This window comes from Channa argus, chromosome 17 (genome assembly GCF_033026475.1).
Source record: "Channa argus isolate prfri chromosome 17, Channa argus male v1.0, whole genome shotgun sequence".
Lineage (NCBI taxonomy): Eukaryota > Metazoa > Chordata > Actinopteri > Anabantiformes > Channidae > Channa > Channa argus.
This window is the reverse complement of record NC_090213.1, coordinates 11,267,210-11,280,954: the sequence shown is the minus strand read 5'-3', so window position 1 is coordinate 11,280,954 and position 13,745 is coordinate 11,267,210. Positions and strand designations below refer to the sequence as shown.

Here is a 13,745-nt window from a genome sequence, read left to right as displayed (position 1 = left end):
TGTTTTCACGGGGACAAAAACCGCCGGAGACTTCCGACTGCAGGCGCGTCAAGCATCCACTTATATTCTTCATTTCTGTCATGTCAGAAGTAAAAACAAATCTCCTCCAGGTCATAGATTTATAGGTATCTGCGTCTGCAATCTAAAAAACATCCAAAGACGGATTTGTGGAATATTTTTAATTGGCCTTTATGTGACTGAGACAGATTGATGAGGCCGCACAGTTAATTAATGGAATATGTCAATAATAAACCAGCTGTCAATACGTTTAAAAGGTCCCGAACGTTTAGTAAAAATCAATTAATCATTTATTTTATTCGTTCACAAAGCACCAACTTGTAACATGTTTTTGTGGTTGTATTGTAATTTTGCAAAAAGACACATTTCTAAAAAGTAGCCTTAATTGTAACATATTTTAAAGGTATATCCAAAATTATAGCTTTAAATCGGAGTGGGAAAACAGGCTCACCCATAAGTGGAAGCACCACAGACACAGAAGAGCGTTATAATCCTTGGAAACCATTACTCGTAATTGAAGAACCCGCCGCTCGACCATTGAGGAAGTGTTCTGAAAATCTTGTGTCAGATTAATGAAATATTATTCTGATCAGTGTAAAGAGCTGAGTGAACCATGGCTTCAGCTTTTTATTTAGTCTGTTGACTGAAATACGAAGAACCTTAACAAGTCTAAAAAGTTGGTGATTAATTAAATTAATAAATATTTTTAAAAGATATTTTAAAACGTTTTGAAAACGAAAATAGCAATTGATCTTCTTACAATATGGCATCAATCAGGCCGCGTAGCGAAAACGTCTATTAATTAAATTCACTGAAAAGTGTCATTTAAAATTGGATTAAAATACACAAGGAAAACGGCAAACAAATGTTGTTCGATTTAATTAATTAGTGATAAATACTGATTAAATAGTGATTGTTTTTGTACAATGATTTAACTTGATGAAAATCAGTCAGGCTCTCTCATTTGTTTTTAGTATGTAAAGAGAGAGAGAGGGAGAGAGAGAGAGAGAGAGAGAGAGAGGGAGGGAGAGAGAGATGTTAACAGCTGGATCTTGATCACAGTCTCTCACTGCCCCTCCTTCTCTCACGTATCCTCTCCCCGTTTATTCTTTATTTTCGGAGTGCAGAGCTTTGCTTTGACTTAACGGCAGATCTGGTTTTAACAAAAGGACGAAAGGGTTTTGCGGATTGTTTCAAACCACACATTTTTGCGGTGGGCAGCATCCACACTATCACTAGCCTTCTATCAAGTCGGATGTCCAGCTTCAAAGAGAAGATATGTACCAGGGCATAATGACAACCAACCACGGACCCCCTTCCTATGAGGCCGGATTTCTCCACAACCCCTCGGCGGGCACCTCTCCGGTGTATGTGCCCACCACCCGTGTCGTCACCCCGATAATCCCACCTCTGCCTTACCTGCAGACGCCCGGTGCATCGCAGCAGAGCAGCCCCGTATCGAGCCACTCCGCCTGGGCACAGCCGGGCGCGGACTCGGTGTCCTCATACAACCACTCCCCGGTGTCTCCGCGCTTCACCTTCTCCACCAGCCCGCCTCTGTCCTCCGGGGTGGCCACGGGCCGGGACACGACAGCTCCCTACAGCTCCCTAAACATCTCTGCCAATGGAAGGGAACCCTACAGCGCTCGGGGCCTCAGCGGCTCGTACCACAGCCCGTATTCGGCCTACGTGAGCCCGAACGTGGGTGGAGCGTGGCCGGGGTCTCACTTTGACAGCCCGGTCCTCCACCATCTCCAAACCGGAGCTCCTCATGGCACAACACGGCATCCTAACATAGGTGAACAACACGAACACAAAACACACGTCCATATTTGTGCCACCTTTAAAAGTAGCCTCGCAGTCAGTGGTAGGTGATACATAATGGAGAGCAGCATGTCTGTTTTCTTTAATTGTCAGGGAAAAATAATCATGATGCAGTTAATGGTCACACAAACACTCATGTAAGAGGCGAAAGGGTCCAAGTTCTCATGGATTATTTTTTCTTTTGCGTAGCAACCTCATTATCTTCATTTTTATTTAGACCTAAGTCCTGATCTTGCAATGTCAGTCTTCATTTATAGCAATAATCTGATAAAATTGTGTTTGTGTAGCAGAGTAAGAATTAATTGACAGGGCACACTATGCACAAATGTAAATGGTGGGAACGAGGTTTTAAAATTAAACAAATAATTATTATAATGCATTAAAACAAAAGATAACCTGTGGTTTATATTGTAAACAAACGTTAGTTAAATTCCATAAAACTCATATGCCCACTTAAAATTATAGGCGTAAAGAACGAAAACCAACACTAACGCTTGTTAGTTATTGCTTTTATTTATCACAATTCATTTAAACAACACACTAAGCAAATGTACCAATATTATTAACCTTACAAAATTACAGGTTGACACGTGAGATAAATCACTTCCGTGAAATTTGGGGCCACAACTTAAACACAACAAGTTCCTGTAAAACTTGTAAAACTGATTTAAACCTGATTGTTTGTTCGATTATTTCCCTGTGTAACGCTATTGCTGTTTGTTTTTTGCCTATTTTTATCGAAAAGTAAAGATTAGTCTTTTAAAAAATATAAGCTTTATTACTATTAAAGAAGTTAGTTTTAGTGCTCATGTTATAGTTTTATTTGGTCACTGTCGATCAAGTTACCTAGATGTTTGTTGATTATTTTTTGTATTCTGGCAAAATGAACAACGAGAATAAGATTCCTATAGACGATGATAAATTTGGCTATTTAAAGGGAACAATGATATTAATTCCTTAATATTAATAAACACGTCAAATTGAATATAGAATATTTTGTAAATGTACTCTGTTTGATAACAGTGTTTATGGGGATTATGTGTTATGAGTTTTTAACTGTGCTTGGTTTGGTCAGATTTTATATGTCTGATCCTAATCAGCAGGATTCAAAGAGGCTTAATAAAAAAGTCAATTTTTCATTTAGGCTTTTCAAGATATATATTTAGAAGTATGTTTCTTCGTACTTAAAGTGACTGTAACCTCAGAGTTGAAGATGATGGGTCTTCATGTGACCGTGCTTGATGCGAATTTTGCCAGCAGCTGCAGGTTGCAGTGTACTCTGGACCACATAGAGATTTCACAACACATTGATTTTGCTTAGGTTTGTCAGTTTTTCGATGGCTTCAACTTGCACCTTGCAGGGTCTAAATAGAAGTGTTTGTTTGACCTCTGTACGGGTTTTGTGTAAATGACGTCTTTTTTATTTTTCACTTTAACTTCCAAAAATATCAGCCTTAGTCAGATGCAGAGGATCCTTCTGGGTATAGATTTAATACTTTGATAACAGATGATTAGAGATTTTAAATTATTTACACATTGGCTATGGCTCTGCTCGTCAATGAACATGTGACTTGTCCGATTCAAAACTAGGTGGGATTGTTCAAAAGGTTCAGCATTTAGATCTAAGTGGAGAGATAAGGACATTGATCCAATCTGACATTATATGATTAAAGACACAGCCATTTTATTCCACTTTATAGCCAAAACAACAGCAACTGTTCTACAATCACAACAAATGAAATCAAATCTCTTTGATTAAGTGGCACTCAGTCATCCAGTGAAAGTCTCTATTGTTCGAAAAGCTCTATTGTTGGTGAGTGGAAGGAAAATTCCCGCATATTTCTTCTCCGACAAATCATGACAAAGTAAACATTTAATCACTATTCAGTAGTTTTAATGAAATGCCTAATTGATAAGTGTCACAATCTAAGCTTTTAAGAGAAACTTAAATTCTTTAAAATGTTTTTGATATTTTATATTTGCTGACATTTTTATTCAGTCTTATTTCTAAGAAACTCGTCCCAAAATAGCTTATTGACATAGTTGTTAAAATGTTTTTAGTGAAACAAAAGTATTGTGTCAAGCTAAACATTTCCTACAACAACAAAATAATCTTTTTTAATTTGTTTAAACAACAAACAAATTTTAGGATTATGTAAAAATTAAGAAGCACTAAACATATAATGTTAAAATAATAAAAGCAAAAGGACTCCCTCTGGAGAATGGCCAGTGGTGGTGGAAGCAATCACATAATAAAACAAGAAATACAATAATAAAAAATACAGTTATTAACAAAACTTTAGTAACAAAAAGAGTAAAAGTTATAGCCTTTAAACGAAAAAAGTAAACAAAAGTATTAAATAGGAAATGATGAGTATTCCTACTTCATGCTATTATATATTTTATTATTCTATTAGATAGTTATTACTGATACATTAATGTGTATGTAGTATTTGATGCAGTAGAATAAGTTAAGTCAAAGTGCTTTATATAATATAATATAATAAAATAATATAATTTTCACTATTAATTTGCAGTACAACAATCGATCTTAATATAAAGGCTTATCATGTATGAAATCCTAATTTGGAAATTTTATCTGTCAGATAAATTTGGTCATGGCATTGAACGTAAAGCGTTTCTCTCTGAGACCTGGAGAAGAGTAATTTGTACTAAACATCTACAAGTACTTGAATAAACATACTTTACTTTCCAACCCTGTGAATCATCCCTATCGTTACATTACCTTATGATGCAGGGTTTTTATACAACTGCTGGCCAACAATGTGCATGATATTAGTATACCTTTTACTTTATATTTTGCATGTAAAGTCTCTAAAGTGAAAAGGGGATTCAGCCATTTAGATGTAAAGGAGTAATGGTGCAATTATCCCATCTGAAGCGTGATAGTGTCTTAGAAAAGAAAAAATACCACAGATTTGCACTTAACCAAAAAACTTTTAATTGTTGAAACCGTAATTCTTCATAAACTGTACTGTTTATTTCACCTTTGGCCTCCTGCAGCATCAGGGGGCCCCCTGATGCTGATTTAAAAAAAATCAGTATTTTCCTCCATTCTGCATCTGATCAAATCAAGTACACATAATTTGTTTTGAACATGTTGTAGTAATACAATAAACAAGAATAAATGATTTAAAATAAGAAGAAAAAATTTACTCATTTACATTGTATTGCTATTACATGTTCAAAACAAATTGTGTTTACTTGATTTGATCAGATGCAGAACGGAAAAAAACTGCACATATTTTTTAGTGTGGGCGTTTTTAAACAACACCCCGATGTAGACACACACTGACATTGATACACTGGAAAAAACAGATGGACGCAGCCACTGCAATGATTCTTTTGTGTATTGTCTTGCATTACTGCATTGTGTTGGCTACTATTGCTGCCTGGCCCAAGGTTAGCTTGCTCTGCTGTCTCTGTTTTGCTCTCAGCCTTGAAGAAGCTCGGTAAATGTGTCACTGCTATTCCTGTTGCCGTGAGGGAGGAATAGACAGAGGCCCAATTTATACTGTCTGAACAAAAAATTATTAGGGACACTGTACTGTTGAAAACACAGTAGGTTTTCCTCTTTATGATTTGGTGTTTTCTGAATTTTCTCTCGTGATTTTCGGCCTCACAATGCTGATTATGACTGTAACATGTGCTGTTTGTATGGCTATATATGCTGTCACTTCCACCCCACAGACTGATGTCTCCTTCTCCTTAACAGCTAATTGGTTCTTGGGAAATACTCTGTTATGTGCCAAAAGAGAGAGTAAGATTACATTCATCAGATGTCGTGCTATCTGAGAGAGAGGGAGCAGGAGATGTGATAGACATGGAGTCGCTATTTGAATATGATGGAGCTCTACTCCACTCTGTCTCTATTTCCAGCTGACTCTTTATCTCCTCAAGGGGAGCTGTGAGATAAGGAGGGATTCCAGGCTGCTGTAGGACTATGGCCTGCACCTCCTGCTGGTGCACAAATCTCACTACATTTAATAATCTCCCTTCCTGGGTTGAAAAAATGTTTATTTAAGTGGACGGAAAGAGCTGGCGTAAGCACAACTGGATTTGTTGGTTCAGTCCTCAACAGAAGAAAGTAATGTGGACCTTATTATTTCCAGTATAAAGAGTATCTTAATCTTCTTTGCGATTATGCTTGTGTCTATAAAACATCAACTTTTCTTAAAAGCAGCCATGTTGTCATCTTTTTAAATTCATTCAATATTCATTAGCACTGTGAGACCCTGAAACTGAAATTAAAGGTTAAAACTCCCTGGAGAAGAAAGCAACACTAGATTTCACTGTTAAGTAGTTCTTTCTTGTCATGTCTCACCAGATCTGTTTGATGACTTCGCTGAGGGCAGAGAGTGTGTGAACTGCGGGGCGATGTCAACACCCCTCTGGAGGCGAGATGGTACCGGCCACTACCTGTGTAATGCCTGTGGTCTGTACCACAAGATGAATGGCATCAACAGACCTCTTATAAAACCCCAAAGACGATTGGTGGGTGACTAAGAAAAACAAAAATGTATGCATGCAGTGTATGTAGTATATATGATAAATACAGGAAATATTATTCTTTTCTTAAATTAAAATAGGTTAATGATTTTTACTTTTTTCTTTACTGACTGACTGACTCCCTTTAATGTTGTCTCCAATGCAGTCTGCCTCAAGGAGGGTGGGCCTATCCTGCACCAACTGTCACACCACCACCACCACCCTATGGCGACGAAATGCAGAGGGGGAGCCGGTCTGCAACGCCTGTGGCCTCTACATGAAACTCCATGGGGTGAGAGAGTTAAGAGGAAGAGAGGGGCAGAGAAAGAACAATGTTGATGCTGCAGAAAATGCTTTGTACATTCAAACTGCACTTTTTAGGAATCAGAGATTACGCTTTACAAATCAGAAAAACATACAGTTGATCTAAATATGGAGACATCAAGAAAGAAATAAAAGAAAAATCTTACTTCTTTTTGGTTGTTTTTTTGTCCTGGTGTTAGGTACCACGTCCCCTAGCTATGAAGAAAGAAGGCATTCAGACCCGCAAACGAAAACCCAAGAACCTCAACAAGTCCCAAACTGGTGAGCTTCAACAACACATCCATGGTCATTTTAATATGAAGATATTCCATGAGCAGAGTCACAGTTAAGCATCATCTGATCAGTAGGCAAGAATTTTTAATTGTTGTATGTGAGCCGTGACTTACGTTCTCTGCACCACAGGGACTCCAGGCAGTGAGGGGACTCCTGTCACCCCCAACAGCACTCCCCGTGCCCCCACCACCAAAGAGGAGCCTCGACAGATAAAGACCGAGCCGGAGACTCACAGCTTGTACACACACCACAACGCACACACACAGGTGAGATGCTTTGACAGTGGAGTTTGTGATATATGTGATGACAGGTGGCTGCACTTAGTGCTTTTTTCATTCAGCTAGAACAGTAATAGATCAGGGAAAATGACTCAGCTAAAGGCCTAATAAGAACCACTATTATGAGACCAGGAATTTTTCACATTAAAACTGAATTCTACAATGAAAGCAAAGTCAGTTTATATTGTGAATCTAATTGCATGTCTATGATATCACTTTAAGTGAAAGGTATACATGACCTCATCTGCTGAAATCACCACATAGGAAAGTTTAAATCAAAAAACTTCTTTTTTTTTTCTCTGTGTCTCTCTAGATTTCAGCTCTGCCAGCCTACATGGCAGCTCAAGGTGGGGCCATTCCTCTGAAGATGTCCCCTGGGGGGCACAGTGGGTCTTCTGGCACCAAGGCTGAACCTTGGAACAACTTAATTCTGGCTTAGAAGACCTTTAACTCAGCATCTTAAAACTTCTCCATCCACAGTACAGTATATGTATCAAAGTCTACTGAAAGACAGAGGTCTCCAGAATAAAGACTGTCGCTCTGAATGCAGTGAATGCATCATTTCCTAAACACCGTACGGCACCTTCTTTTCCAAGAGTGGAGAGAAAAGTGGGAGGCACAACAGACGTGGAGATTTTTTCTCAGTTCTACACAGATACTGTGAGTATAATGACAGCAGTCAAGGACGGAAAGAAGTCTGCATTAGACAGTTGTGAAAAAAAGGCAGTGCTGTGATTACATCCTCACAGCAACTGTTGATCTAAACAACTGCAACAAGTGAAGGAAGGTTTTTTAATCAATCTTACATATTGTGCCATACCAGTGTGTGACTAAATACCAGTAATGGTCAAACGTTATGTCCATAGTCTATTTTTTTTTCAGTATGTCTTTTCTCCACTGCAATAATTTGCAGTTCATTATGGATGTTTTGCAAAAGAAACATGAGAAACATGTAGAAAATCACAGCAGGTCATTTTTATTTCACCATGGAGATATTGTAGCAAGTGAACTTAAACAAATAAGTGAAGTGAAAACTATATGTTCACACTTACCCTGGTGCTATCTGTATAGCTATAAAAATACAAAACCACGATGTAGTGAAGGTGAACAGATGCCTGTTTCGGGTGAGGAAAGCAATGAAAAATTGTGTTTGGTGTAATATTTGACAAGATGACAGCATAAATCTAATCACGTCTCCAAAACATAAAACACAAACACTAAAGGATTAACATTAGCGGCAAATACAATTTTGTAGTAATTTGGTGGAACATTAAATATAAATCAAAATTGGTAACAAATACTGACTGGTATACAGTAATTGTTTGTTCTAATTATCTATGACTGTAAAGTAAAATTGAAATTCCACAGTGCATCAAACTGATGGATTATATCTCTTTCACTTACTGTAACTGAGAGAGACACAGCCATCACTCCTCAGCACCAGTGATACGACCGTCTCAGTGCAATAGGAACAGCTGCCTGGTGGCCTGTTGTCTTTGGTTTCACTGTGTGCCTTTTGTGTTTTGAATTTAAAGTGTAATACATGTCAGTATTGGTTGTTTATTGTCATCTCTTTATAAAACAACATGTTAATCTACCTATGTTGCACATGGTAAAAGTGATGTGGATGGAATTATTGGCACAAAGCTCCCTCTGCTGACACAAGTAGGGATGTGCATCTAAAAACAAAAGGTTTTATTGCTCATATTTATTATTATAGTCAAAACCCCAAACTAGATCATCTGTCATATAAAGATTATTTGAGGAGTATCAAAACTGTACAGTATGTTGGTGATAGTGCTCCAATTTGCTGGTGACAAGCGTGAGGGCAACATGTCTAAATGTGGGATATTGCCACATGTAATTAGCAAAATACAATATATGATCATATATGTAAAAACTCCACTCCAGTATAATTGTGTAATACACCATTTGTGATGTATTTTAAGTAAAGATACAGTGAGAGTTGTACACGTGTATGTGCACTAACACTACGCCATTCCTCTGTTTGCAACTGTAGCTCCACGGAGGAAACTAATAAAAACAAGCATTTTGACATAATGCAAATGATGTCAAAGTTTGTCATTCATTCTGGATCAAACACATACAGACAATATGTGGAATAATGGTTAGTTACTCAACAACATGTGGAGCTTTTTGATCAATATCTGGGAACTGTATCCTTCCTATTTAGAAGTATTCTTTAGTGAACTTGACGATAGCTTTGATAAAAAAAAACTCAACTGTACATTGATTGAAGTCTTCAGTTAATTTCTCCCTGATTGACTCTGCATATTTGTTTTTCACCAGCTCCTGCCACAACTGCTGAAATATCAATTTCATTTTTATCCTGGAGAGCATCAGGTATTTGTTGGCTGAATGTGTAGTCAATTGTAGTCAATCTCTTCCTGATTTCTAAATCTTGCTCCAAAGTTCCACTTTTTCCTGAAAGCTGAGCTTGTGCAGCTTCAATCACTGCATTCATCTCTTGTGTGAAGATGTTTTTTCTCCTCTTCTGGTTTGCCCTCAATAATACTGTGCATATTGAAGTAACTCCTCCAGTCCTGCCCCTGCACAGGGGTTATCACAGGGAAGTTTACTTGTCCAGATTCCAGAAGGTGTTATACAGCAGAATACAGATTTTCACCCAAAGGATTAAGCTCAGTTATCTTTTCAGCTGTATTAACATAGCCTTCACTCTGAATTATACAGTCCTATGTTGGTAGTTAATGTCACAAAACAGATTTTCGTTGTTGCCTTTGAAGCCCCAGCATCTCACATAACCAATGTAAGTGGTTGCTCCATACACACCCCACCACTCCTGGGCCCTGTGAACCAGGTTTATCATGCATTGATCAGTGTTTCTAGCCAAACATGGGCTGTTCATAGTAAACACATATACCTTCCAGTCTTCTGAGACAGTCTCGGACTCCAAAAGTTCCTGTGTTTGTTTAATTACGATGTCTTCACTGTGCTCTCCAGTGTTGTAGTTGGGATAATAAGGTCCATACATAATAATTTCCTCCTGTTTTTCAATGACTGCTTATCCTCTGCACCACATTCTTCAGTGATGTCATGGTGAAACTCCAGAAATTTCTTGTTCACCGAATAGTCACTTGAGAAAAATGTCACTTGAGGTTTGTCTGAACTTGACGCCATCCATTACTATCTTCACAGAGTGTTGTGTGTCAGTGATATCTGCTCACAGAGTTGCTTGCTGTTGATTAAGTGTGTAGCCTCTTTGTTCACACGGGCCAATGTGGGCAGAGGTGATTATATCTTCTACTACAACACAAAAACAGCCCATAGAGGACAAACAACACAAAAACAGAGATTTCTCAAATGTAAATATTATATACATAATATAGTTGTGTATTTTTTCACACCTTTAAACACCAACAGAGAAAAACAGAAAATGTCTGAGATCCTCCAAACCTTTCTTTGTGTACAGCCGAGGCTCATTTTTATATCCATGTAATAGAAGTCGCTTATGGATGCACCTGAACACAAAATAATTTGAAGGATGTGACAAATGCTATTGGTTTTTATGGGTCAACAATGGACTACACCAGACAATAGTTTTGCAGAAGTAAAAGTCTATCAAAGTAAGTCAGACACGTATTATGATGCAAGAAAATTTTTCCCAGCCTTACACATTCTGGCTTCAATGTAAAATGTGGGTTTACTCACATGGGAAGGTATATCCGGTCCTGTCTTCACTGAGTCAGATTCACAAGAGCTGAAATTCAGAGACAAAACTAAACAGCACTCTCAATGTGTTAACTGCTCACGGTTGTTTAGACACCTAAGCTTTGAAGTGTTGAGCAAAATCTATTAAAGTACAGTTGACTAAGTAGTCCTGGGTTCACAGGGCTGAGAAAAGGCCTTCCGTGCTTCTAAATGCCAGGTGTGCGTACATAATAAATCACAAAGTACAAGAGAATGATATACAACTATGGCATCTGAACATTTCTCTCTCTCTTTCACTACAGCAATCTGACATAACATTACACCTGTGCAATTTAATGCAATGCAAAACTGCATCTCTGCCATGAATTCTAATTTTACAAGGTTATAATTTCTCAGTTCTTAGGTTGAAACTGTCAGAAGGGTGGTACTTCTACTCTCTGTTTATTATTGAGGTCAAAGTGGGTAGTTGAGCTGTAATGGAGTGCATTATAAGAAGAGGTAGTTCTAATGCTTTGGCCTCCATATTTAAAATTATTTTAATTCCACAGGTTCAATTTCAATTCAATTCAACTTTATTTATATAGCGCCAATTTACAACAAAGTCATCTCAAGGCACTTTACAGAATAAAGTCCAGACTACACAAGTATGTAGAAGTAACCCAACAAATCCCCCTTGAGCAAGCCCTAGGCAACAGTGGAGAGGAAAAACGCCCTTTAATGGGAGAAACCTCCAGCAGAACCAGGCTCAGGGTGGGCGGCCATCTGCCTTGACCGGTTGGGGTGAGTGGAAAGTGGAGAAAGAAAAGAAAAGAGCAACGAAAAGCAACAACAAAACAACAACAAAAAGCAACAACAACAACAACAACAAAAAAGCAACAACAAAGCATTGTACAGGTTGTAGGACACAGAATTAATGGCATACAGTGGTGACAAATAAATGTATAGAGAAAAGCTAGTTAGGGTTGAGTGAGGATTTTTAACTATAAGCTTTATCAAAAAGGAAAGTTTTAAGCCTAGTCTTAAAAGGTGGTCATAATATTATGCCTTGTCAGTGTAGAGAGAGAGAATGAAATGTTCAGATGCTGTAGTTTTTGATTAACATGCTGATGTTTCAAAATAGCAAATGTTTGCTATGAATTTCCTCACTTGACTCAATTAAGTATTACTGCAATAAGTTAAGCTTAAGTAAAAATATACAAGTTTATGTGGAAAATCAGGCAGTGGTTTCTAGGTGCTTGGAAGAGGGGAGTCTCTATTTGTGTTGCTTCCTGGTTTCCCCTAGGTCAGGGGGTAACACTGGAGTGCAACTGTTGTGTTTTCTGTTTAAATTTAACTCAGAAATAAGAAATCAACACGCATAGACACAGCAAATAAAGTTATGCTAGAGAGGACATAGCTAATAGTCACATGATAACAAATTTCAAACTCATGGGAGATTCTGGTGCAATTGACTCCTGTATTATCAGCGTAATGATCACCACTGTGATTTTAGATTTGTACAATTCCTTAACAAAGCCTTTTGGTTCTTGTGGTTTTTGTGAACTGTAATTAGCTTTGGAGGTAAACGTGCACAGACAGTGTCATGTTCAAACAAAGGTATGTGAACACATATGGGAAGACTGTTGCTTTAAGGTCATGCAGATTAACACATTAGACAGGATCTGGCTCTGACCCTCTTTTATGGCTGCTTTTCTGTGCATTGGAGGTCATGGTTGTTCATTATGATAGCATTTTAATTCAGAATGTGGGGAAACTGTGGGGAAACAAAGAAAAAAACCCCAAAACAAATAAATACATACAAAAAATCTTCTTTGCTGCACAAATGTGTTAGATGACAAAGACACAGCAAATCAGAAAGAGATGAAAGCTTCATTTTGATTGACCAATAACGCAATCAAGTTTATTGTTAGTGGTAGTAATCTGCGCTTTTATCAAAAAAGGGTACAAAAGTTACAAAGGTTTTCTGGGAACTATGTTTGTGTTTGGGAACTATGTTTGTATTTAATTTGTTGTGAGATAGTGAGAAATGAGAGAGGAAAAAAAAACAATTGGTTTTTGGTATTGCGCTCTCACTTGGATAATGGATCTTGGATATCCTCTGTTGACAAATTGGCAATGAAGCAGCTCAGCTTAGCTCAGACTCAGCAGGATTTACTCCACGTGTAAATGTGTATGAGCAAAGACACACAGTGTCTTCATTTTATCTTATAACAAAATATCTTTTGGACAATGTATAACTTTGTATTAGTTTGTTTGTTCAAGTTTCTTTCCCCCACTTTAGAGTATTAAAGTTTTTTACTAACCTTGATGTTCTTCTGCTGCTGTAACTTTAAGGATACATTCACCATTTTCAAGCGTAACCTTAAGGAATTATCAAGAGCCTATATGGATGCAGAGGTAAATCTATAAAAATCCCCCCTTTTCATAATGGTCATGAAGAGATCTTTTGAAGGAGAATACAAATCCACAATCCTTGGTTTGTGCAAAATGTATTAAAAGGTGTTTCTAAAGCTAGTAAAAGGCTTAAACTGGTATCTTTCAAAGTAAAAACCATTTTGGTATAAAATGCCCTCTTTGTGTTTCCCAGCTGGACAGGCTGTTCAGTTTTAATGCAATAAAAACAATACATTATTTAATACAGGCTGCAACCTTGAAAGACATTTGCGCTTAATGTGACTAATTTGGAAGGTTGGACATTATACTGTTTTTAACATTTTTTTCATGTCTATTTTATCCCATATCATTGCAGTGGAAAAATGTCTTAGAGGGATCTTATAAAGGCCAATAAAAGAGAAGGAACCAGTTTCATTTGTAATAGTATAGGCTAAG

The 13,745-nt window shown here is 37.6% G+C and overlaps 1 protein-coding gene across 1 annotated transcript; it reads left to right on the top strand.

Moving 5' to 3' along the window:
* The first annotated feature begins 1,081 nt into the window (after positions 1-1,081).
* On the top strand, positions 1,082-9,297 carry gata4 (GATA binding protein 4). The gene is made up of 6 exons (XM_067481602.1): positions 1,082-1,816; positions 6,191-6,357; positions 6,518-6,643; positions 6,855-6,936; positions 7,078-7,214; positions 7,540-9,297. The coding sequence occupies exons 1-6, from the start codon at positions 1,297-1,299 to the stop codon at positions 7,663-7,665; spliced, it is 1,158 nt and encodes a 385-aa protein (XP_067337703.1). The 5' UTR covers positions 1,082-1,296; the 3' UTR covers positions 7,666-9,297.
* The last annotated feature ends 4,448 nt before the right edge of the window (positions 9,298-13,745 follow it).

What these genes read in the sequence shown, in the direction of transcription:
- gata4 (XM_067481602.1), top strand. Translation starts at nt 1,297, where the DNA reads ATGTACCAGGGCATAATGACAACCAACCACGGACCCCCTTCCTATGAG. An exon ending in TAAAACCCCAAAGACGATTG is followed by an intron (nt 6,358 to 6,517) that starts GTGGGTGACTAA and finishes TCTCCAATGCAG; the next exon opens with TCTGCCTCAAGGAGGGTGGG. An exon ending in CCTCAACAAGTCCCAAACTG is followed by an intron (nt 6,937 to 7,077) that starts GTGAGCTTCAAC and finishes TCTGCACCACAG; the next exon opens with GGACTCCAGGCAGTGAGGGG.